General features: G+C 36.6%; 1 protein-coding gene across 2 annotated transcripts in view; it reads left to right on the top strand.

The window, feature by feature from the left end:
* Nucleotides 1–21,628: 21,628 nt before the first annotated feature.
* The window catches only part of LOC148944565 (TBC1 domain family member 20), a 37,325-nt gene continuing 31,941 nt past the window's right edge, over nt 21,629–27,012 (top strand). For both annotated transcript variants that reach the window (XM_089100716.1, XM_089100715.1), the window contains exon 1: nt 21,629–21,769. In XM_089100716.1, coding sequence (XP_088956842.1) covers nt 21,755–21,769 — 15 coding nt within the window. In that variant the 5' untranslated portion in view covers nt 21,629–21,754. The remainder of the gene's footprint in view (nt 21,770–27,012) is intronic.

Here is a 27,012-nt window from a genome sequence, read left to right as displayed (position 1 = left end):
ATATTTGAAGGGGTAAATTTTCTGAGGAATAAGTCGAAGCATTGTTATACGAACGTTCAGTTTGAATACGTAAAAGGAGATTAAAGCAGGGTGTAGTAGTTTCTATCACATTTGGAAGGACCATGGATCAATCACCTTGGGGAAATTTGCCATATGTAAAGAGAAATCTTTGTCGAAAGCAACCTAAACTCTGAAAATCATAGTTTGATTATAATAAATTCAACTTTTCTCAGAAATAACTCAATGCATTATTATACGATGGTTCAGTTTTTTATTCAAGCGCATATATCTTACTACCTTTTATTCAAATGTTATAGCTAAAATCGCTAAATTTCGAAAGGAAATGGATAGACACTGAAGTAAGAAACAATTATCTTTTCATTTCTATTTTGTCACCATTAAAAGTGCTAACCCCCTCCCCAACAAAAATCACGGATTCACGCCCCCTCCCCGAAATTTAGGAAAATTAACCCACCCTAGGTCTATCGCTAATTTGCAGACAAAATTAGCTGACCGCTATTTTCAGACAAACACTGAATTACGTAAAAGCATTGAAAACTTCGATTGCCTAAAACCAGCTAATGTATACAGACAGGAAAAGGGGCGAGAGTTAATTATAGGCTTCGCGCTGGAGCATTATGTCAAAACAGAGCGGCATTTTCATTAAAAATTGACGGAAGTCTCAGTTAGAGAAAAGATTACAATATGGAAAAGCTAAATTTTTTGAAAGGATAATTATTTCTTTTTGCGAGAATTTGATTGTAAAAACAATGATGGAGGGGGGTTAGGTTTTGAGGGTAAAAATAATATATTTTCTGTTTTCCATTGATTATAATGATGTTTGTATGGTTTGGGGGGGGGTTAGGTTTCGAGGGTAAAAGAATATATTTACGTTTTCATTGCAAAGTGATGTTTGTATTGTATGGGGGGGGGGGCTGACCACCTGAATATACTGGAGGGTGACCAAGGAAAATAATTTTATTTTGAAAATAAAAGTGTACTTACATGGTAAATTGTAGTTGCCAAGGCTTCTAATTCATCAATATTATCCATTTTTGTATCAACTGTGTCAAAATACTTTCTGATAATTTAATCACAATGCATGTCCGTTATATACGAAATCTCAAGGGCGAATTTTTATGTAACGGGGAAAACCATATGTAACAAGCCCTCTGATTGGTTGAGAAGGGGGATGTAACCGACTCGCTGATTGACTGAGAAGGGAACACGTGATCTAACTGTTTCCGGGAAACTCATAACATTTGGCTCGAGCAACAATAACAAATACTATTTCTGGATCATAACATTCGCTGAGAGCGTGCACTTACAACAACAACAACATCGACCTTGGAAATTTGCCTCGGAAACAACAACAAATACTATTTCTGGATCATAACATTCGCTGAGAGCGTGCACTTGGCCAAAAACAACAACAACATCGACCTTGACATTCGCTGAGAGCGTGCCAAAAACACACCTTGAGAAAGAGACCATGGAGAAAGAGGTCATTGACCCCATTAACCACGTGTTCTCCCTAGGGAGGCTATGCCCATATTTGGTGTTAAAAAAAAGTTATAGGTGGCAGCAGGGGTGAGTGTTCGCACTGGTACCCCCATCTCTACTGAAAGTGAACTAGAACTTTCAATTTCCAATCAAATGAGCCCTCTTTGAAGTTCATACGATCATCCCTTCCATAAGAACCATATATGCCCCCAGGGCATATCTTACAACGCCTGCCCCCAGGCCCTGGGGGGTTGTGTCGACACCAGATTTTTGTTAAATGATCTTTGAATCATTTAAAAAAAAATGAATATATCAAAATTGTTATCAGATGCATTTGGGAAAAAAGGGCTAATGGGGAGATGGTTACTCTCCGATCTCTTTTGACTCTTAAAAAGTGAACTAGAACTTTCAGTTTCCAATCAAATGAGCCATTTCTGAAGATTTTACGAGCATTCCTTCTATAAGAACCATATATGCACCCAGGGCAAAACTTACAACGCCTGCTCCCAGGAGGCTTGTGTCGAGAACGGAGTTTTGTTATATGATGTTTGAACTATTTTTAACAAAATGGCTATCTCTAAATGTTTATCAAATGCATTTGGGAAAAGAAGGGTGTGGGGGGCTAGTTGCCCTCCGATCATCTTTAACTCTTAAAAAGGGCACTAGAACTCTCTATTTTTAATTGAATGAGCCCCCTTTGAGGTCTATGCGATGGTCCCTTTCATATGAAGTGCCTCTGCGAAAAAATAATAATAAAATATTTGAACCGTAGGGCCTTTACTATAGGCAACGCTATAGCGTTGACTCTGATATTTGGTTTCTATTCGCCATCTAAATATTTATTTGTTTGAAACTCTACCATTCACCTCTTAAGGATTTGATCAAAAGAAGAAACTTGTTTTTTTATTTAATTCCTGACCGTTCTTTTTTTAAATAATGCCAGGAAATCTGGCTCCATCTCCACGAAAAAATTGACGCCGGCACGGAAATATTGTCTGGGCAATTCAATCCCGGTGAAAATTCACCCCGAACAATTACGCTTTACATATTTACGCGTAAAATTGAGTCGGTAAAGAGAAAGTAAGACAAAAGAAAATTTCGTATAGAAATTTGTGCAAATTCCCCCGGTGTAAAATCGCCCTGAAAAGTTCACCCCCCACAGAAACTTTCCTCTTCATTGAAAATTCTCCCCGTGCAAAATCCCCCCAGCAGAAAATTCGTCCTCCTCTTTCCATCCAAAACATATACGCATACTTCCTAACAAAAAATACTAAACGGAAAAAAGGGTAATTTCTGATCGTTTTTTTTAAATAATGCCGAGAAATCTGGCTCCGTCTTTAGGAAAAAATCCACGCCTCCGCGGAAATATCGTCTGGACAATTCAATAACGGTGAAAATTTACCCCGGACAGTTAAGTTTTACATATTTACTCGTAAAATTAAGTCGGTAAAGAGAAAGTAATACATAAGAAAATTTCGCATAGAAATTTGTGCTGATTCCCCCGGTGTAAAATTGCCCTGAAAAGTTCAGCCCCCCAGAAACCTCCCTCTTCGTGGAAAATTCACCCATGCAAAATCCCCCCAGCAGAAAATTCGTCCTCCACACCCCATCCAAAAAATATATGCATACTTTCCCAACAACAAATACTACCAGAGGCAACACTGTAGCGTTGCCTATAGTAAAGGCCATACGGCTCCAATGTTTTATTATTATTATTTTTTTCCCCCAGAGGCACTTCATATGGAAGGGGTCGTCGTAAAAACTTCAAAGGGGGCTCATTCCATTTGAAATCGCGAGTTTTATTGCCCTTTTTAATAGTCGAAAATGATTGGAGGGTAACTAGCCCCCCCCCCACCCATCATTCCCCCAAACACATCCAATAAAAATTTTGAGATAGCCATTTTGTTCAGCGTAGTTGATTTCCAAATAGAACATATATTTTTGAGGAGGACACTCCCCCACAACCCTCAGGGCGAGAGTTTTAAGTTATGCCCTGGGGGCATATAAGGTTTTTACAGAACGTGTTGTCGTAGAAATTTCAAAAAAGGCTCTTTCGATTGGAAATTCAAAGGGCTATTATCTGTTTCAACTGCCGTTAAGAATTGGCATGCCACTAGCCCTCCCCCCATATCACTCATTCCCCTCGACACAAAACATGAAAATTTTGAGAAATCCCATTGATTCAGCAGGTTCTATTTACCAATAGAAAATGCGTTTTTTAGGAGTTCACTCCCCCACAACCCTCAGGGCAAGGGTTTTAACTTATGCCCTGGGGGCATAGCCTATAAGGTTTTTATAGAAGGCGTTGTCGCAGAAACTTCAAAAAAGGCTACTCGATTGGAAATTCAAAAAGCTAGTGCCCTTTTTAATAGTCGAAAGTTATTGGAGGGCAACTAGCCCCCCCCCCTTACTCCTATTATTCCCCCAAACACATCCAATCGACATTTTGAGAAAGTCATTTTGCTCAGCGTAGTTGATTTCCTGATAGAAAATATGTTTTTGAGGAGGACAATCCCCCACAACCTTCAGGGCAAGGGTTTTAAGATATGCCCTGGGGGCATATAAGGTTTTTATAGAAGGCGTTGATATAGAAACTTCAAAAAAGGCTCATTCGATTGGAATTTCAAATAGATAGCGCCCTTTTTTATAGTCGAAAGTGATTGGAGGGCAACTAGCCCCTCCCCCACGCCCATCATTCCCCCAAACACACCCAATCAAAATTTTGAGATAGCCATTTTGTTCACCGTAGTTGATTTTCAGATAGCAAACATGTTTTTGAGGAGGAAAATCCCCCACAACCCTCAGGGCAAGTGTACCGTGAGTAAAATGCGATATATTTAAAATACAAAAATAAAGTTCCTTCTTTCTAAAGATAATTCCGACTTCCTCTAATTAAGTTTAAATCTAGTTGCAAAAAGAAAGAAAAATCCTTAATCGGCAAAGAGAAAAATTGTAGTTAGCCTCAGACAAAGAACGGCGCTAACCAGCTTTGGGTTTCGCTAAGATGGTGGGTAACAAAAAAGATGCTACACGCAATATTTTTAAGGAAGTTCAAAATATAAGAGACATGTGAACGTTTGAATCATCAGAAATAATTAAGACAGATTATTGGACAGAGGGTTTGGCCCGCCTGAGGACTTAGGCCAATCGTGGGGTAGGTCCCACGGCACATGATCAGGATTTAAAATATATAGTGAAGAAAAGTGTTTTTCGTGCTCTCATTATTATTATATACAGAATTATTTCGGCGTTCAAGCTTTGCAATTCTATCATTGTTGTTATCTCAGTCACCGTTGTTGTCATTTGAAGTGACCCACTGCTGTTCACCTAAATATGTAAGTCTCAATAAATCTATTGCTTTTTACCTGTGTTTATTTCATTTTATGTCTGTATCTAGTCTAACGACAGGTAATTAGTTTGCAGATCTCCAAGGTACGTTCCCAGGGAATCTGATCTCCAGATAGCTCGAGGAGAAGAGGTCACATTTATATGGCTACACGTTTTATTTTCTCTCAATAATTGAGGCGCTATCGGAGAACTTATAAGGTGTAAGTTCACAGCTTTAAAATACGATATTAGATTTGACGCGGTCAATATTTATGACCACAATTGCCTCAGTCATTTCTTTTATAGCTAAAAATTTCTTTTATAGCTACAATTTTCTTTTATCGCTACATATGGCGCAGTCGGATATTGGAGTAAAACTTGCGAACTAATTAGGCTATAAAACTTTTTAATTTAAATTTAATTATTGGAGAGATACAGACATATAAGTAAAGTGATTAGGCCTATAACCACTAAGCTACTACAGGGAAACCCTTAAGATATCTCATAGGAGATAATAGCCTCCCCCAAAATAGGTTAAGTGAGAAAATAAATTTATTTCGAATTATTCCAACGCAAAAAAAATGGCAGAGGATTTAGAAGAAAAATTAATGGCGCAAAAGTTGGTCGCGAAAAATATAGAAATAACAAAGTCTATCCCTCAGAACAGTGGTCAAGCAGATATTGACGAATTTAATATCCAATTGGCCCAGTTTGAAGAACTAACAAAAACAGAGCTAGAAACGTTAGTCGACATGCTTCTACTACGATTAGAAGGTCAGGCCTTAACCTTTCTGAAGCAGATTGAACATACTATAGGCGACGACACCAGCTTGAAAATAAATACGGTGGACAAATTGTCCAAAGCATTTAAAGATAGATTTATTGAAACCAGTTCCATAAATAAATTAAAACACGGAACGGTGTGCTTCGACTATTCACAAAATATAAGAGAATATTTTGATCATATACACAATTCTGTAAAGGCAGAGTGCGAAAGCGCTTATGGACAACTGTATGAAAAAGTCATTATAAATACTTTTTGCAAGGGCTACCCCCAAAACTATATAGAATATCCAAAAATATTCAGACGTTGGATCTTGCAGTTCAGGAGGTAGATCGATTGATCGAAGTTGATACGATGGTCGCAAATCACAGTAAAGCAAAAATAAATAGCCTAGGCGATTCAAATGCGAACATAAACTTCAAGGGCGATCAGGCGTCTCCCAATTTCTTTTCAAGGGATAAATCCCCAGTGCTACAAAGAAATAAAACGCAAGAACCCACTAGGCAGAAGACAGTACGTTTTGAGCCCGCCAAACAATCTCATTATAAAAATAACCATAAAATAATAAGATACTATATTTGCAATCGACATGGACATATTGCGAGAGAGTGTCGTTATTTCCCCAATCGTATACAAAAAATTGCTGTCGGTAGTGCGCAGAATTATCGGAACAAATTGGTTGGAGGAACAAATTTTAGCGCCGGTGGTGCACTAGGCTATAGCCAGGGAAGATTGCGCCAATCAGTACCTTACAACGGAAACCAACCAATTTTGTATAACCCTCCCCCCACTAGACAAATTAATTACCGATTTGAAAACCCAAATACTCGCCAAAGCCAATATAATGCGAGAATGCTATATAGAAATCACGAAAATTTGCCGACGGGAAATGAAAATTTTGCAAGCCAACGGCATTGGCAGTCAGCGCCAGCAAGCGGCACTGACGCAGGACACCCAAGTCACCATAATAATACATGGCAAAGGCAGACAGATGTAAATCAATTAAATATGCCTGCGGAACCTCATATGTCTGAATATCCGTTGCAGGCACCGACGCATGAAATAAATCAGCAGGGAAACGTTTCAGGCCCCTCAGAAATATAAATTAGACCCGGTAGTGATAGTATTAACAAGTTACCTATATTTAATGATTTTTGTGTAGAAAACGTTTACTTTAAAGCTTTAGTTGACAGCGGAGCTACAGTTAATATCATAAGCTCATGCGTATTTAATATGTTCCCTCTGCATGTTAGGCGACAGAGGAACCCTAATAATCCCAATCTAACTAGCGTGACAGGGCATAAATTGGATGCCAGAGGTTCAATTTGCCTAAACGTAAAAAGGGACAATAGGATATTTCCAACAAATTTTATAATATGCGATAACTTTCCGTATGAAGCAATTATAGGCGCAAATTTTTTAAGGTCTAATAGAGCACTATTAGACCTAGCGAACGAAAGACTTGTCTACCCGGCTAAGGTAGGGGAAGAAATTTCTACCTTAAGAAATCGTAACAGAGGTTACGAAGACAACGTAACAGTAAACAAAATTTCTGACGGTATAATGTCGCAATATTTTGAACCTCATGTCTCGCAAGGAGGAAAAGGAATAATCAGAAACTTGTTCAATTATTCTGAAAGACAATAGAAGTATTGAATCCGCAAAAATAGAAATAGGGGATATGCGACAGTACAGGTCAAACGAAATCAAGAAAATAGCGGAATTATGGAAAAACATAGTAAAACCCGACGTGACGCCACAAGATGCCACAATGGCACAGCATAGCGCCAGTATGAATCTAATAAACAGTGAAAATAAAGAGAAATATTACGGATTCGCGATAAGGAAAACAAAAGTCCCTCCCAAAACGATGCAAAAGATTCAAATATCACAGATGATTGAACCAGTGGATAGCAAATCCGAAATATGGTTTGCGACCCTCAAATAAAATTCCCGAAAATCTGTTATGCAAGGAACAGATTATATCTTACGACAAATGAGAAGGTTATATTTGGGTAACTAATAACTACGAAAATGATACAATTACAATAAAACAGGGGATGTGTTAAGTTCAAATCCAACTTTTATCGGATAATGATTTAAATAGATGGGAGAATTCAAAAGAAACCTTGTTAACGGCATTAAAACCTCAATTAACAAATACCTTCTAACCAAATCGCAATTTTTAAACAAATTTAATATGGATCATATTACGGACTTGGAACTTAAGAAAAAAATTATGCGAATTATTATGGAATTTTAAAGATGTGTTTTCCGCATCTTAAGATGAAATCGGACTTATGCCATTTCATGAACACTCAATTTTAACAACTGGTAATCCCGTAGCGAAACAGCCATATCGTGTGCCATATAAGCACAAAGAATGGTTAAAAAATAAAATTCATGAATTAGAAAAAAATGAAATTATACGCCCCAGTATAAGCCCGTATTCTGCACCAGTGATCTTGATACCAAAGAAGAATGGTGACCTTAGACTTGTAGTAGACTATAGAGCCCTTAACAAACAATTAGTTAGCGATAAATTTCCTTTATCAAGAATAGATGAAATTCTTGACTCAATATCAAGCAAAAACAAAATTTTTACTTCTTTGGACCTTACCCAAGGCTACCACCAAATGAGAATAGCTGACAAAGACTTCCATAAAACTCGATTTTCAGCATATTAATGTGGTTCATATGAATACTTAAGGGTACCTTTTGGACTTAAAACAAGTTCAAGCGCGCTATGTAGACCCCTATTACACCTGTTAAGAGGATTAAAGAATATCACTCATTTTATTGATGGTGTCATATGCGTGGGAGAAAACACTGAACAACACTTAGCAACATTAGCTAAGGTGTTCGAGAAGTTCAGACAAGGCAATTTAAAATGCCGGCCTGAGAAAGTAAATTTATTTCAACCTAAAATTAAATTTTTAGGAGTAGTAGTAACACAAGGAGAGATATCCCCAGACCCGGACAAAATAAAATGTGTTGAAAACCTCAAACCCCCAAGAACTATGAAAGAATTAAGGGGAATTTTAGGTCTTACTGCCTACCTTAGAAAATTCGTGCGCATTTACGCCCAAATTGCGAAGCTCCTGACGAAATTAGCCAAAGGGAACTTCCAAAATGTTACCTGGTCCCAGGAAGCACAAACTTCCCTAGACCGTCTCAAAAAGGCACTCACTTCTGAACCAATATTATCACTTCCTGATTTCGAAAACGGACAATTTGTGGTCACAACCGATGCTAGTTCAAAAGGCATTGGCGCTATTTTTTCGCAAATAATCTCGGTAGAAAACCCTAATCTTGTAGAGGAAACGCCTAAACAAAAACAAATAGAAAAAGTTATATGCTATTCGAGTAGAACCTTATCAAAAGGCGAAAGTAGTTATTCCGCCACAAACTTAGAATTATTATCTATAATCCATCACTTGGACAAATTTAGACACTATCTAATTCGTAGAAAATTTATACTACGATTACACCATAAAAGCTTGCAGTACCTGCGTACATTTAAAAACCCCACGGGCATTCTAGCTAGATGGATTGTGAAAATCCAAGATCTAGATTACGAATTTGAATATTTAAAAGGTAAACAAAATGCAGCTTGCAACGTTTTGAGTAGATATCCAGAAAATATTCCTTCGGAAGATGAGGAAAATGAAGTTAACGCTATCAGTGGTAAGACCAAACATGAATGTAAGAAAAACAAAGTCAAAGACACAGTAAAAGAAAATAAGATTAACTATTGTCCCCTGTCTTTAGAAAATATAAAAAGAAAGCAAAAAAAGGACGAGATGTGTGTAGCACTTATTAATTATTTTGTGAATGACAATGCGTCACCGGATAAATTCAAAACTCTTAGAAAAGAGATAGATGATTTTTGCTATGATCTTGATGAAGAAATACTATGTAGAATCGTCACTGCTGAGACAAATAGAAACCAAACGTCAATAATACCTGTATTACCCCAAAACTTAATAATACCTGCCTTCAAATATTTTCATTCAGATACAGGTGGACAGTTAGGAGTAACAAAAACTTTCCATAAATTAAAACAATGTTTGTAAGTGCTGTCAGCAATACTAAAACCTAAAGAATTCGTAAGTACATGCAAAGTATGCACCTTAACAAGATATCCCCAAGTTAGTCCTAGTGTTCCAGTGGCAAGGATCCTGGCAGCTAAATACCCCTTTGTTAATGTAGAATTCGACTTATATAGGCCAAGTGGAGGCTTGTCTGTTTCCAACAGAAGCTATACTAGTGGTTATTCGGTTATAAACTACTTTGGTGGATTTACTTTTGTAAAAGAATTAAAAAATCAAGGTGATTACGCCACTAGTAAGACGCTAGCGAAATTATTTTTACAATTTGGTGTTCCAATTAAAGTTTTAAGTTACAATCTAAGCAATTTTGTTTCAAAAGTAACAAAAGACTTAATGAGTTTTCTTAATATAGAGAAAATGGTGACAGCTCCGTACCACCCACAAGCTAATGGTAAAATAGAAAATAGGCATAAAATATTTTCGAACGTATTAAGTATTTATACAAAAGACAATAGGAACGATTGGGATCAATTCTTACCTTATTTAACTAACGTAATCAACACTGCTTATTCCGAAACAACCAAAGACAATCCCTTTTATTTACTTTTTGGTCGTGATTTTAGAATCCCGTATAATGAGATTATTGAATCTCTGCAGTATTATAATAACTCGGAGGATTACAAGCAAGAATTCATAAATAGGATGAGGAAAACTTATAAAATAGTTAGGCAAGAGTTGGAAAATGTAAAATAAACCAAGAGCTAAGAAACCAACCCAAAGTAAAGGGGAATATAGATTTCAAAGTAGGAGACTGCGTCTACCTAAAGAACAAGGCAAAAACGGAAGGAAAAAAACTTTCCAACAAATATTCTGGACCTGCAGAATAGTCAAAAAGTACGATAACGATTATACTTTTAAAATGGAAAACCCTGGTAGTGGAAGAACTTACAAGGCGCATGTTAGCCGAATAAAAAGAGCCAAATTTTCAGAGAGACGGGTATCACCTCCCTCCTCTACAGATTCGTCAGATGCAGAAAATGAGCCCCCTAGATCAAGATTGGCAGAGCTAAAACCCTTTAATTTCAAGCAAGACTATTTCGAGGATGAGAGTGATGATAAAAATTTTGAGGAATTTTTTGCAATGAAAAATTTAGTTATTCCTGAGAAAACATCTTTACTTCCAGAGAAAGTATGAATACCAACAGATTCAAAAAGTTGATCATCAGATATTGTAGGAGAATTGGATTATAAAATTTCTCCAAGAACCCAATTTTTCACCGATAGCATTTCAACCCCTTGTCCCCCCCAAAAGATTTTCAGACAATATGGTTTCCCCTGCAACACCAATAGAAAGGCCCCTGTCTTTACAGGAGGAATTAAACAGAGCTGTAGAAACCCCCGGTATTACTGTAAAGAAGACTCCTCCAAAAGATTCAACTAAAACGAATCTGCGAGAAGCTATGGATTTAATTAATTTCCCCGTAAAAACGAGTCAAAGTACATTGCCCGAGAATAAAACTCCCAAGGATGACCAGCAAGGACAATATCATGATATAACTGTGTCCAAGGTAAGCCTAAACAGTGGACTTCATGGAGGGAAACCTTAGTGCAAACAATGCCCCATCCCCCTGAAGACATGGCATTTAAACAGTAGAGGAACCCCGCAAAAACTCTTGATTCCTCCCAAAGCTCTCAAGAATCTTTCAAATCTCCCGAGTTGAAAACTCAAGGCGAGGACTTAGAGAATAAACCTTATACTTCCAGAGGACTAGAAATTTACGAAGGAAGGGAAGGTGATACCTCAAAAACGCGAGGTGCAACCTCTAAAAGTTCTAATGCGGAATCATCGGAAACCAGTTCCGAAGAGTCGGACGGCGAATCAGACCATATAGCAGTTAAAGAAATAGTAAAATCAAAACTGACTTCAGCAGCTGCGCACGCAAAAGAGACAGTATTAAAAAGGCAAGAATTTTTGAAAAAACAATACAAAAAATTTGATCTCTTTTCGCTAGCAAAAACTAAAAAGAAAAACCGCAAGAAACAGAAGAAAAAGTAACGACAGAGTCAGGTAGAACGGTTAAGAAACCGGACAGATTAAAATACCCATAAAAATACGAAAAAAGGGATTTTAATGGATAGGCGTCATAAAGGAATAATAATCTAAAAACTTTTAATTTACGAGTAAAAATTATACAATTATAAAAATGCTGTAGAGAAATTTTGTTCAACATATATCAGTTCCCGAAAACAAATTCTAATTAAAAAATTGCAAATAACTAATTCAAATAATATCCCTTAATATAAAAAATCTACCCGTACCATTCTAGTACAACGTATCCAGTCTAACTGAAAGAAGCTATGATAGGAAGTACTAAGCGAGAAATGTTCATACACGTTAGAAATGATCTTTGGTTATATTTTGTTCCAAGAGAAACTGTTGGAACTTTGTCTTGTTATAATAATGCAGAAAGAATAGACCCGAGTTACAAAACAGAATTACTGTTACAAAATGTGGGTAAGAAAACCATAAAACAAGGGTGTCGACTCATAACAAATGAGTCAACGGTCCGAGCGCCGCTAATTACTACGAGCACAAAGATAATAAGTCCCAAAATAACCAACTTCAAGGCAATTAACCTGTCGTACACTGTTCCCAATATAGAAAACGAGGAGATGAAAACCTCGATATGGTCCAAAATAAAAAAGAATAAAGGGACACTAAAACTTACAAAAAAAGAGAAGTATTAGACTCCCAGATCCCCCTATTTATGAATGAAGACCAGAGATTAACGTATGTGGATGATAGATACGGGTTATTCTCAACCAATTTTTGGTGGAACATACTATTGACCGTATGTTTTGTATTCGTGATATCCCTGACCATAAGAACCCTATTGACTTTTAATTACGGAAAAATCCTGAAACTAAGAAGGTGAAAACCAAGAGAAGAACACGGAGAAACAGCTGAAATGCAGAGGTTCAACCCGGAACCCCATGAGAACGTCTAAGCCAAGAGAAAGGGAAGACACTAGAAAACGAGTGGGTATGGAGGTCTCCACTCGTCCTCACTATGTCATGTTCCCTCATTGTAGTGTCGTTTACGTAAAACCGTGCGGTTACGACGCTGCAAAATGCGTTTCTTAAACAGCACGGACGTGCGTGAACAATGCAGGCATGAAATATGTTGTAAAATTAGACCTCAAAATTAATCATGTAGCATAAACTCTGTTTAAATTTAGCTAAGTGTTGAAAGAAGTTAAAATAAAGTGTATGTAGTAGTGTATATTAGAAAGCATAATAAGAGACCAAACTTAAAGTTAAAGAATTAATCTTTTATATCGTCGTTAGGCTATGACAACTTAGAAGAAACTTCTATGTATTGAATTTCCCAATGGGAACTTCACACATATATTTCAACCAACATGATAAAAATTTCGTTTTGTGTACTAATATTAGTGTATTTATTTAACTCTGTCTCGTAGCGTAAAAATCATTTACCCAATCGATGCGTGACTTATTTGTACCATGAAAATTTACTTTAAAGAACGTGTGATTCTGCCTCGTTATTTTTATTACAGGAAACGGATTGACATATTGGATATCGAGCATTACAATGAGTTGTCCAGTGGAGATACAATCTGGTAGCATCTATTTTCATCATACCTCAACCAACGAAGAGTACTCACCATACACTCCAGGCAATTTTCATCCCAGCTTCGTCTACGAAAACAATAGTTACCTTTGATCGTTGTTTCTTCTACCACGAACCATATTACGTATCAGGTAACACTATATTTGAATCTCAGTATCCAGTGCATTATCGAACTATATAATCACATGAATTCTGAGAACTGCAACGGGGTTCATTGAATTACAAATTAAAATTTATAGTGCCCATAAACCAGGGGCGGATCCAGGATTTCTTAGAGGGGGAGCAAAATAGGTTGATCCGATAAAATTGCGTTAGGAGCAAATTTAATTAACGCAATCTTGCCTTAATTAAAAAAATTACATTACTTTTAGACTACTTTAGGGGGGGGCACCCCCCTCGCCCCTCCCCTGGATCTGCCACTGCCTTACACTCTCTGTTTCTTTCCTTATTACGGAGGAGAGCAGATGCCTAATAGGTGTGTGTTAATACCAAAACATTCTAACTCTCATTGGGCCTTCAGGTATAAACAGAATTAGTTCAAAGGGAGGGGTGGGGGAAAAGGGCGTGGGGGGGGGGGGTATTTGCCCTTCAATTGATTTTGAATCGTAAGAGCTGGACTAGAACTTCCAACTTCCAATCAAATAAGCCCTCTCTGAAGTTTATACGAGAATCTCTTCCTGCCCCCGGGCCCTGGGGGGTTTTGTCGAAGCCAGAGTTTTGTTACTTAACCTTTCAACTATTTTTAACAAAATTTTTATCTGATGCATTTGGGGCGTGGAGGAGGGGAGGGGGGCTAGTGGCCCTCCAATCTCTTTTGACTCTTAAAAAGTGAACAAGAACTTTCAATTTTCAATCAAATGAGCCCTCTCTAAAGTTTATACGAGTATCCCGTCCATAAAAAATAATATGAAGGATTCGGAGAATCCTTAAATTACCACTCTTGCCCTGAGGGCTTTAGGAGGGTTGTCATCCCCAAAGTCCTATTTTACAAAACATAAAACAACGCTTAATAAAATAATTGCCTCAAAATGTTTATTTGAAGTGTTTTGGGAAAAGATGGTCATGAGAGGGGGGTTAGGGGCACTTAAATGACTTTTCAATCTTAAAAATAGCACTAGCCCTTTGAATTTCTAATCAAATGAGCCTTTTTTGAAGTTTCTACGACACCGCCTTCTATAAAAACCTTATATGCCCCCAGGGTATAATTTAAAACCCTTGCCTTGAGGGTTTTTGGGGAGTGTCATCCTCAAAAACATATTTTCTATCTGAAAATCAACTACGCTGAACAAAATGGCAATCTCAAAATTTCGATTGGATATGTTTGGGGGAATGATTAGTGTGGGGGGGCGAGTTTCCCTCCAATCACTTTCGACTATTAAAAAAGGCCACTAGCTTTTTGAATTTCAAATTGAATGAGCCTTTTCTGGAGTTTCTACGGCACAACCTTCTATAAAAACCTTAAATGCCCCAAGGGCATAACTTAAACCTCTGGCACTAAGGGTTGTGGGGGAGAGTCCTCCTCAAAAATATATTTTCTATCTGAAAATAATCAATGCACAACAAAATGGCACTCTCTAAATGTTGGTTGGATGTCTTTGGGGGAATGATGGGCGTGGGGGGGAGCTAGTTGCCCTCCAATCACTTTCGACTATTAAAAAGGGAACTATCTTTTTGAATTTCAAATCAAATGATCCTTTTTTGTAGTTTCTACGACAACGACGTCTACACAAACCTTATATGCCCCCAGGGCAGAACTTAAAACCCATGGCCTGAGGGTTGTGGGGGATTGTCCTCCTCAAAAACATATTTTCTACATGGAGATCAGCTACGCTGAACAAAATGGCTATCTCAAAATTTTGATTGAATGTGTTTGAGGGAATGATGGGCGTGGGGGGGGCTAGTTGCCCTCCAATCACTTTCGACTATTAAAAAGGGCACTATCCCTTTGAATTTCCAATCGAATGAGCCTTTTTTAAAGTTTCTACGACAACTGTCCCTTTGAATTTCCAATCAAATGAGCCTTTCTTAAAGTTTGTACGACAACGCCTTCTATAAAAACCTTATATGCCCCCAGGGCATAACTTAAAACCCTTGCCCTGAGGGTTGTGGGGGATTTTCCTCCTCAAAAACATGTTTACTATCTGAAAATCAACTACGCTGAACAAAATGGCTATCTAAAAATTTTGATTCGGTGTGTTTGGGGGAATGATGGGCGTGGGGGGATACTTGCCCTCAAGGGCAAGTATCCCCCCCACGCCCATCATTCCCCCAAACACACCGAATCAAAATTTTTAGATAGCCATTTTGTTCAGCGTAGTTGATTTTCAGATAGTAAACATGTTTTTGAGGCGGAAAATCCCACAACCCTCAGGGCAAGGGTTTTAAGTTATGCCCTGGGGGCATATAAGGTTTTTATAGAAGGCGTTGTCGTACAAACTTTAAGAAAGGCTCATTTGATTGGAAATTCAAAGGGACAGTTGTCATAGAAACTTCAAAAAAGGCTCATTCGATTGAAAATTCAAAGAGCTAGTGCCCATTTTATTAGTCGAAATTGATTGGAGGGCACCTAGCCCCCCCCCCCACCCCCCGCGTTCCCTCAACTACATCCAATCAAAATTTCGAGATATCCATTTTGTTCAGCGTAGCTGATCTCCATGTAGAAAATATGTTTTTGAGGAGGACAATCCCCCACAACCCTCAGGACATGGGTTTTAAGTTCTGCCCTGGGGGCATATAAGGTTTTTGTAGACGTCGTTGTCGTAGAAACTACAAAAAAGGTTCATTTGATTTGAAATTCAAAAAGCTAGTTCCCTTTTTCATAGTCGAAAGTGATTGGAGGGCAACTAGCTCCCCCCCACGCCCATCATTCGCCCAAACACATCCAATCAAAATTTTGAGATAGCTATTTTGTTCTTCGTAGTTTATTTTCAGATAGAAAATATGCTTTTGAGGAGGACAGTCCCCCACAAACCTTGGGGTAAACGTTGTAAGTTTTGCCCTAGGGGCATATAAGGTTTTCATAGAAGGCTTTGCCGTATACACTTCAAAAAAGGCTCATTCAATTGGAAATTCAAAAAGCTAGTGCCTTTTTTAATAGTCGAAAGTGATTGGAGGGAAACTCGCCCCCCCACACTAATCATTCCCCCACACATATCCACTCGAAATTTTGAGATTGCCAGTTTGTTCAGCGTAGTTGATTTTCAGATAGAAAATATGTTTTTGAGGATGACACTCCCCAAAAACCCTCAAGGCACGGGTTTTAAATTATACCCTGGGGGCATATAAGGTTTTTATAGAAGGCGTTGTCGTAGAAACTTCGAAAAAGGCTCATTGGATTAGAAATTCAAAGGGCTAGTGCTCTTTTTAATAGGCGAAAGTGATTTGAGGGCAACAAACCCCCCTCTCACGCCTATCTTTTCCCCAAACACATCCAATCAAAATTTTGAGACAGCCATTTTATTAAACGTAGTTTTAAGGTCTGGAAAATAAGTTTTTGAGGATGACAACTCTCCCACAGTCTTCAGGGCAAGGGTTGTAATTTAAGGATTCTCCGAATCCTTCATATTATTTTTATGGAAGGAATACTCGTATAAACTTTAGAGAGGGCTCATTTGATTGAAAATTGAAAGTTCTTGTTCACTTTTTAAGAGTCAAAAGAGATTGGAGGGCAACTAGCCTCCCCCCTCCTCCACGCTCTAAATGCATCAGATAAAAATTTTGTTAAAAATAGTTGAAAGGTTAAGTAACAAAACTCTGGTTTCAACAAAACCCCCCAGGGCCTGGGGGCAGGAAGAGATTCTTGTATAAACATCAGAGAGGGCTTTATTGATTGGAAGTTGAAAGTTTTAGTACAGTTCTTCCGATTCAAAATCAATTGAAGGGCAAATACCCCCCCCACATCCTTTTTCCCCACCCCTCCATATGAACGAATTATGTTTATACCTGAAGGCCCAGTGAGGGGTAGAATGTTTTGGTATTAACACAAACCTATTAGACATTTGCTCTCCTCCGTAACAAGGAAAGAAACAGAGAGTGTAAGGCAGTGGCAGATCCAGGGGAGGGGCGAGAGGGGTGCCCCCTAACGTAATCTAAAGTAATGTAGTTTACTTAATTAACGCAAGATTGCGTTAATTAAACATTCTCCTTACGTAAGTTTATCGGATCAACCTATTTTGCCCCCCCCCTCCCCCTAGATCCTGGATCTGCCCCTGGTGTAAGGGCACTATAAATTTTAATTTGTAGTTCAATGAACCCCGTTCCAAAGTTTATGCGACCACCTCTTCTACATAAAATGCCCCTGGAAAAATAAATAAGTATTAATTAATTGAACCCTTATGGCTCTTTACTTAGGTAACAGTATTGCATTGCTTCTGACCTAAAAAGTTGAGTAGAAATTTCCGCTTCCATTTTTATGAATATTCGAAACTATCTGAGGGAATATGTTTGGGGGAGCATATTCCACGGCTGGGAAATTTCTGCTGGGTGGAATTTAATGCGGGGGATTTAGCAGCAGGAAAAGAAATTATTCTTTGTGGGGGGAGGAATTTCCCAGGGGTGGGTTTTCCAAATGTGAATTATTCAGGGAGGGGACGACTAAACCCATTTGATAATATTCTAAATTTTACATCTGAAAGTAACGGGAATAAAGAATCAATGGAAATATCAGAGATAGCAATTTAGGTTCCTTTAGACGATTTTGTTCGTGTCTTTTGAAAAAAAGACATTTTCAAAAGGCAGATTAATTTCATTTGTATTACTTTATCTGTGGCAGCTCAATTAAGCATGTGAAGGGGGAGACTTCCTCCCGCCACTGTCTCTGGTAAGGTTTCAGTTTTTATCTCAAGGCTTAAAAATGAACGCTATACGATGAATGAACAACCAAAAATAACATTTATAGAATAATATATGCACATGAGAAGGGATAATTGATCAAAATTGCATATTATGAGTTGAGGTTCACCCAAATCATGGGCCAGGGGGCTCACCATTCCACAATCAATGAAATCAATCCTGCAATAACTGAAAATATAAAGTATTTTTGAATATTTTAACGTCTTCCACAACTCAAAGAGTCCAATATTCTACAGCCCAATGACTCTGTCTAATCTCCTAAATCGGGAACGGAAGAGATAATTGAAGCTCCTCCCCGTATTTGATGATTCTCCAACCCCCCCCTCCCCCGCTACTACTGTCTACGCTGAAGGTTTCTTCCTTCTGCTAAATACGCCGCCCCCACCCCAAAGACTTTAATAAGGTAAATTTTTGTATGGGAATAACACAAAGTAAATATATTATAATTATCCAATTATAAGGTTAAAATACATATTCTGTGATAGATGCAAAATTGCTTTGGCACACAAAATCCTACTAAGGTAAATTCCAAACAACCGTGATCCCTTTGTGTCAGCAAGTGAAATGGTCAAAACACGCTTATTGAAGCTATTTTTTCAATCCATTCATTGTTGCCAATAGCTGTTCACAAGTTCTGCAAGCTGTTTTTTGTTCTTATATAAAGTTTTTATAAAAGAGGTAATAGTATAGACTTTGAAAAAAGCCTCATTATAATTACAAATTGAAAGCTCTAGATCTATTTTTTAAAGTCAAGGATAATCGAACAGTAAGCAACCCCCCCATGCAATAAAAACTTGAAAGTTTTTCCAATTAAAAACGACAAAAAATTAATTTAAAAAAACTCTACGAAAAATAAGTTTTTCAAAGAAAAGTAAAGGCCATTTTAAAATTAAGCTCAGGAGATATGAATACCTGTTAAAATTAAAACTCAAAACGACCAGAAATTACTATTAAAGAATAAATGAAACCCAAAACGAACAGAAATTAAATAAACAATCATAGCAAAAAACATACAACAAGTACTAATATAAATGAATAAATTTATCTTAAAGTAAGTAATGCTTGGATTGAATATGAAAATCAAGCTTAAAACGAAAAGGAATAGTTTGCTATTAAAGTATAAATGAAACTTAAAACGAACAGAAATTAAATAAACAATCAATGCGAACAAACATACAATATAGGATAATGTAAATGAATAAATAAATCTTAAAACGAGTGAAATTTAAATTGAATATACAAATCAAGTTTGAATCGAATAAAAATAGCTACAAACAAGAGTTTGGGTATCGCCTCACTGCAAAAGCCTAAAACCTACTGCGTCAATGGGGCCTTACTGAAAACGAATTATATTACAAATGTTTTATTTTCTACTTAATATTGAAAATAAATATTAAAATTACAGTCAAATTTCGAACTGATGAGCTTTTAGCAATTAATATCATTATACATCAAATATTCAGTTTAATTTATTAGTTCTTTCCAAGATTGGTCAAGACATATATAGTTTCACTACAAACAAAATTTGGATACTGCCCCCTTCTTTAACTGCAAAACCTAAAGCCTTCTGTGTCATTGGCGCTTCACTAAAAACGAATTTCTCTTATATTAAAAATTTATTCTTTTCCAGTTCTTACAGCATTGAAAATGAAAATAAAAATTACAGTGAAAAAAAATCTTGAACTGATGGATCTTTTAACAATTAATATCATTATATATCTAATACTCAATTTGATTTTGTTTATACTTTCCTAGACTGTTCAAGACTCATATAGTTTTCAGTAAGGCGCCAATGACGCAGTAGGTTTTAGGCTTCTGCAGTGAGGCGATACCAAAACTCTTGTTTGTAGTTATTTTTATTCGATCCAAACTTGATTTCCATATTCAATTTAAGTTTCACTCGTTTTAAGATTTATTTATTCATTTACATTAATCTATACTGTATGTTTTTTCGCATTGATTGTTTATTTAATTTCTGTTCGTTTTAAGTTTCATTTATACTTTAATAGCAAACTATTTTGTTTCGTTTTATTATACATTATTATAAAAAAAAATTATTAAAAAAAATTATTATACATTCCATGCCCTTTGACTGGACCTTTGACCCGGATATGGACCTCTCTTGCCCCCCCCCCACGCCCTATAAAAATGCTGGAGATGCGCCCCTGGCTGACCCCTAATATCGACCAACTAACACAAAGGAGACACTCAATCGATTGATGCCGAATTGTTCAAAGCTGTCTTCAACTGCCTAAATATAGGTGGTTTCATCAATGATGTATAAATTCTATTATTGAATAATAATAGTCTAGTTTTTATATTTGATTTCCCAGGATGCCCCTGACATAATCACACAATGACCTTCCGAAAAAGGTTAAATGGATTTATCTGAAGCCTATAACTGAAGAAGAAAAAGAAAAAGAAATTCAGAAGATTATCAAAAGAAATTCAGAAGATTATCACTTCCAAATGTTTGTTGATGGGTCAAAAATGAATGAGGAGGTTGCAAGTGGTGTTTTCCTTCCTCACCTGAAAATTGCAATGGGGGAGAGATTATTTAATAATTTATCTATAATGTCTGCTGAGTTAAATGCCATAATCATGGCATTAGAACACCTTAAGCAAAACCAATCTTTGATTGAAAAATTGAATAATATTATCATCTATTCCGACTCTTTATCAAGCCTTGAGTTGCTGGCCTCAGCTCCTCAATATAAGTTGGACATTGACACTTATCATTGTCTCAGTATTATTGATAATCTTGCTTCAAGTGGCATAAACACTTACTTTCAGTACATTCCTAGCCACTCTGGCATAAGTGATAATCATCAGGTTGATGAAATAGCAAAAAATGCTTTAAATATTGACCAGCCAAGTGGGAGACCAATCCCAATTAGAGATATTTACCGATGGAGTCTATCAGATATTAATTTTAATAAGATTAATCCTATCCTTTCCCCCTTTCCCAATAAGTATCTTTCTAAAATTTATCATAGAATTCGTTCTGGAACAAATAGACTAAATTTCCTTGCATTCTCATATAAGTTTTCTAATTCAAGGGGTTCAATTTCCCTGTCCCCTCTTTGCAGGCATTGTAATATGAATAATGAAACAATTGACCATTGCCTATTTGAATGTAATATGCTGACGTCTGCACAACATACCTTGCTTTCTAAACTGTTAAAATACTTCAAACACCACAAAATCCCACGATCAGTCAAGAGCCTAGCCAACTATACCTGCACACAGAGCATAGAAATCGACATCTATCATCTTATATTTGAACTCCTAGAGTCGAAAGATCTGCTGAAAGATATCTGAATATATCTAATAAATATGAGGCAATCAAGCCAGTAGCTCTGTAGCCCACAGAGTGAAGCAGAAGGAAAAGGGCTAAATAGTTTTACTGAAAAGCCCGCCTGCTGTTAAATAGAAGAAGAAGATCAAAAGAGGGCTATGGAAGAGGGCTAAATAGTACCAACTGAATAGCCCGCCTGCTGTGAACAAGAAGAAGAAGAAGAAGATCAAAATTAAACTGAACTTTGAAGTTCCCGATTTTCCCCATTATGATTTATATTAGAAAATATGGAACTAAATAAGGTAATTCCTTGTTAGGGGAACAGACCACCCAGTTTTTTTTACCTTTCTTAATTTACTAAGCTAGGCTACCTAAAAGATTAACAAAGCCTAACAGGTAATGTGCATTTTAACTCTCTTTAAAAGTAGGCCTATACTGTTTACTTCCATCTCAAAGTGTCTTACCCTGCCCTCATGCCTAATGGAGCTTGATGAAGCTCTTGGCTAGGGTTATAGGCCTATACAAACATTTGCTGATTTTGTGTGTTTGTAGTTGTTTTTTATGAATAGGTGTTCCATAAGGTACTACTGTGGTGGCTGATCACTTTCAAAGGAAACAAATTAAGGTAAATTTTTGGCAGTTCATATTATTTACTTATGAATAAAGTAAGCATACCACTCAATGCCTTTTTTGTGCTGTTTCCAAATATAATAGGCTAATCATTTTTGTTGGAAATGAATTTTACGCCCACCCCTATGTATACCAATTCAGGGTATATATTTGCACATTAGGGGGAGGGGTGTTAAAGTTTAAACTTACCTCTCATATACATCAGAATTAAAATTTACCCCCCCCCCCCCCCTAATATGCAAATACATACCATGAATTGGTATATAGCCTAGCCTATAGGGGTGAGGGTAGAATTCATTTCTAACAAAAATGATTATTATATTTGGAAAGAGCATAAAAAAGGCATTAGCATTAATCAAACTTAACTTCTCATGTGGATTGCAGCTAATACTAAAGTAGGCCTACCTAAAAAGGTTTTGCTTGCCTTAGCTGGTTGGTATGATCCATTTAAAAGCTATTGGTGCTATTTTTTGGGGAGGAGGGTATGGACACAGTCTTTGTTGCCTGAGCATTGACTCAATTTTCCTTTTTAGTTTGCTCATGATCATAATCATATTTCTATGGAAACTTATGTTTCCAAATCTAAACTGTTATAATTTCATCATATTTTGTTTTATTAACCAAGCTTGACTTCTTCCACAAGTACCAGCTAATTGACAAGTACCTTAGAAATTAGGTCTTTGAGGATGGTAACCCTCTCAGAGCCCTTGGGGCAAGGGTTGTAAGCTATGCCCTGGGGCATATAAGGTTTTATAGATAGTGATGCTGTAAACTTCAAAAAGGGCTCATTCAATTGGAGCACCAGCCCTTCTAATGAAGGGCTTGTGCCCTTTTTAATAGTTGAAAGTGATTGGAGTACAACTAACACCACTCTCATACCCACCATTTCCCCATACACATCCAATCAAAATTTTGAGATAACCATTTTGTTTGATGTAGTGAACAAGTCTAGAAATTATGTTTTTGAGGATGACACTCCCCCCACAACCTTCAGGGCAAGGGTTTTAAGTTATGACCTGGGGGCATACAAGTTTTTTTTTTTAGAAAGTGTTGTTGTAGAAACTTCAAAAAGGAATCATTCAATTGAAGATTGAAATGGCTAGTGCCCTTTTTAATAGTCAAAAGTGATTGGACAGCAAGTAACCCCCCCTCCCCCCCTCAGGCCCACTGTTTCCCCAAACACAGCCAATAAAAATTTTGAGATAGCCATTTTATTCAGTGTAGTTGAAAGGTCTTGAAATTATGTGTTTGATCATGACAACCCCCTCACAGCCCTAAGGTCAAGGGTTGTAAGTTATGCCCTGGGGCAAATAAGGTTTTTACAGAACATGCTATCGTAGAAACTTCAAAAAGGGTTTATTCTATTTGATATTAAAAGTGTTAGTGCCCTTTTTAATAGTCGAAAATGATTGGAGGGCAAGTAACACCCCCTTCATGCTCATCATTTCCCTAAACACTTGCCACCAAAATTCTCAGATAGCCAGTTTGTTTAACATAGTTGAAAATTCTGGTTATTAGGTCTTTGAGGATGACAACCCCCTCACAGCCCTCAGAGTAAGGGTTGTTATTTATGCCCTGGGGCATATAAGGTGTTTATACAAAGCGTTAACGTAGAAGCTCAAAAAGGGCTCATTTGATTAGAAATTGAAAGGGCTAGTGCCCTTTTTAATAGTCAAAAGTGATTGGAAAGCTTGACATTTTTATAGTAAAGATCGATGTGGGTACAATGTATTATTATTTTTTCCTTTTTTTTTTGTTTAGCCCAGGGCACTTTGTACTGAAGGTGTTCTCTTATGAACTTCAAAAAGGGCTCATTTGATTGCAAATAGAAAGGGCTAATGCCTGTTTTAATAGTCAAAAGTGATTAGAGGGCAACTAGTCCCCCTCCTATGCCCACCCTCCCATTTGCCCATTATGTTTAAAAACTATATGTTGCCTTGAAATTAAATCAAAATGCACTGTGTTAATGCTAATTCCCAATAAGGCATCTCAGCTGTATCCCAAGAATGACTGAGGATATTATGTTCAAACTTTTAAGGCTACTTCTGCTCTCAAAATTTAACCAAATCAAAATAGCGCAAGTGTATCCAAACTATCAAAGAAAGTAAACAGATTTTTTTTGCAGATGGTATCAAGTTTTCTATTTCAGGTCAGCTAGAGGAGGTATGAAACTAAATTAAACACTACTATTTGTGTCCAGATTTTTAAAAGGGTGTATGTTGTTAAAAATTGTTGAAAGTTTTTCTCCAGCATACAAATAGCAGGCCAAACTATAAAGTCTTAAAAAGAACAAAAAGATCTAAAAAATTATTTTCTTTTTTCCTGAAAAGACTATGTGAATATAAAAAAAACAGAAATTAACTAAAAAAAACTTTTTTCACAAAATAAGTTTTTCAAAGAAAAGTAAAGAACTCCATTAAACCAAAAATGGGCAAAAATAAAATCAAATAATCTACCAAGTGTGAAACTACCACAAATCAGCATTGATAAATAAATGAAACCCAAAACAAATAGAAATTACAATAAATAACCAAGTCAAACTCAAAACAAGCAGAAATTAACATGAGTAGGGCTCAAAACCCCTATGCCTTCCCAATGCCATGACATAATTTACACTTAACTGAAAAAAAATACAAATGAATGTACATTGTCAGTTTAATGAACATATACTGATATTTAGTAATCAAAATGTTAATATTATTTGATTTATTAAAGTTATAAAAGTAAAAAACATTTACAAAGATGCTGTAAATTACGTAAGTGTTATTTACAAGTCATTAGGATCCTTCAACTCCGTATGTGTTCACAGTGGTTTCCTCCGTTATTCCGAAGGAAAAGTAGCCAACAAAGATGAATTGCTTGGGGGCTGCTGCCTGCTCGGTCGAATTGGGTTCCTGCATCAACAATATCCTCTTTTAGGACATCACTTGTTCTCTAAAGAGTTCCACAAACAGATACAAAACTGGAACTTATGTTTTGCTTTAGCTTCATTCAACATAAGAAATGAGCAAACAAAATCTAGTCATAATGTTTTCAGCTTCAAAATAGCTGGACGAATTTATCACAAAATCAATTTAGCACAAAATCACAAACCACTGAAGGTCATTTTGAACTGTATTCATATGGCCAAATGTACCAGAAAACTCAGTTTTGTCTGAACAGTTGCAACATTGAAACTTAAAACAAACACAAATTATTATGCATATGAGAGGGTTACTTCTCCACAACACCTTGCTTTTTACACTAAAGTTTTTTAGTACTTAAAAAAGCTTCTTAATAAACGCTTCTTAAAAAAGATACGCTTCTTAAAACGCTTAAAGATACGCTTCTTAAAAAAATAAACGCTTCTTAAAACGCTTCTTAATAAAAGCTTCTTAAAAAAGCTTCTAATAAACAAACATTGTGTTTCAGGAGTTATTCTTAAAGGATTGGGAAAGAATTCAAACTTAGCATAAAGAGTGAGGTGTTGTGGAGGAGTACCCCCATTTTATACTTAATAATCTCTTTTTGTTTTAAGTTTTAATGTTAATCCTTACTATCAGTTGAAAAAAATTGTTTTTTTTTATATAATTTCTGATTGTTTTTAGATAATGCCAGGAAATCCAGCTACTCTTCCATGGGAAAAATACCTCCTCTCCAAGGATTTATTCTCTAGATAATTCAATCCTGGTGAAAATTTACCCCAGACAATTACCCTTTACATCTCTGTACATAAAATTGAGATGAAAAAGAGAAAGCAATACATTGGAAGAATTTTGTATAGGAATTTTGACAAATTTCCCCTGAAAAATTCCCTCCCCATGGAAAATTCCACCAGCAGAAACCCCCCCCCCCCTGAAAAATGTATGCACATTTCCCAATAACAAATACTATATGTAAAAAATAGGCAAATTTTATAACATAAAAACCTATCCCCAGGGGCTGTGGGAGGGTAAAGATATCCCCAAAGGCATTGTTATTTGGCCTTAAAACTATGGTAAACAAAATGGCTATCTCAAAATTTTTAACAGACAAATTTGAGAAAAAAGGGTGCAAGAGGGGGCCTAGTTGCCCTCCAATTTTTATGGTCACTTAAAAAGGGTACTAGAACTTTTAATTTTCATTTGAATGAGTCCTATCACAACATTCTAGGACCAGTGGGTTGATATGACCCCCCCCCCCTGAGAAAAAACAAATAAATATGCATCCATGATCTTTCTTCTGGCAGAAAGTACAAAATTTCACATTTTTTCAGATAGGTGCTTGAAAATTCTATAGTAGGGTTATCTGATACACTGAATCTGATGGTGTGATTTTCATTAACTTATATATTTGAAACCAGCCTAAAACTCAGATTCTTTTTATATATCTAGTAGTATCATATATATTATATATATTGGATACTATTGAGCTGGGTCATTCCTTACTTACAGTTTGTTACCACAAACTGTTTGATGACATTATCAAAAATTGGTAAGCTAACCAAAAAACTGATCAGCTAACACTTAAATGCCTATAAATATATACATTCTTTTATTTAATTAAATCCATGCAGGTCCATGCTTCAGAGGGTGGGGTATTTATACATTTGGGCTGAACGATTCTTCTCCTTATTTTGTTCGAATTATGTCCCAGACCCTCCCAGAAAAGAATGTGATTGAAGAGGGCCATTTTTTTCAGAAATAAATATTCTGACCCATCTCTTGAGATTTAAGATCTGCACCTATTTTGAGGAAAGCGGGAGAGACTTTGATGAGTGTCCTGTCTCAAAAGCAAAGTGTGTCCACAACTACTATTCTGCATGCATGTCCTAATGTGTAAAAAGAGCAATAAAACAAGTGTAAAACTAATATAACTGTATACATAGTAAAATTGTGTATGTATTTATTATCATATGTTTATGTATGTGTGTCACTAATGGCTTGTTTTCCAGTGG

The sequence above is a fragment of the Artemia sp. Qi Xiang Cuo genome, chromosome 14 (genome assembly GCF_049724085.1).
Source record: "Artemia sp. Qi Xiang Cuo chromosome 14, ASM4972408v1, whole genome shotgun sequence".
Lineage (NCBI taxonomy): Eukaryota > Metazoa > Arthropoda > Branchiopoda > Anostraca > Artemiidae > Artemia > Artemia sp. Qi Xiang Cuo.
Note: the sequence above shows the minus strand (reverse complement) of the source record. Positions and strands in the feature narration are given on the sequence as shown.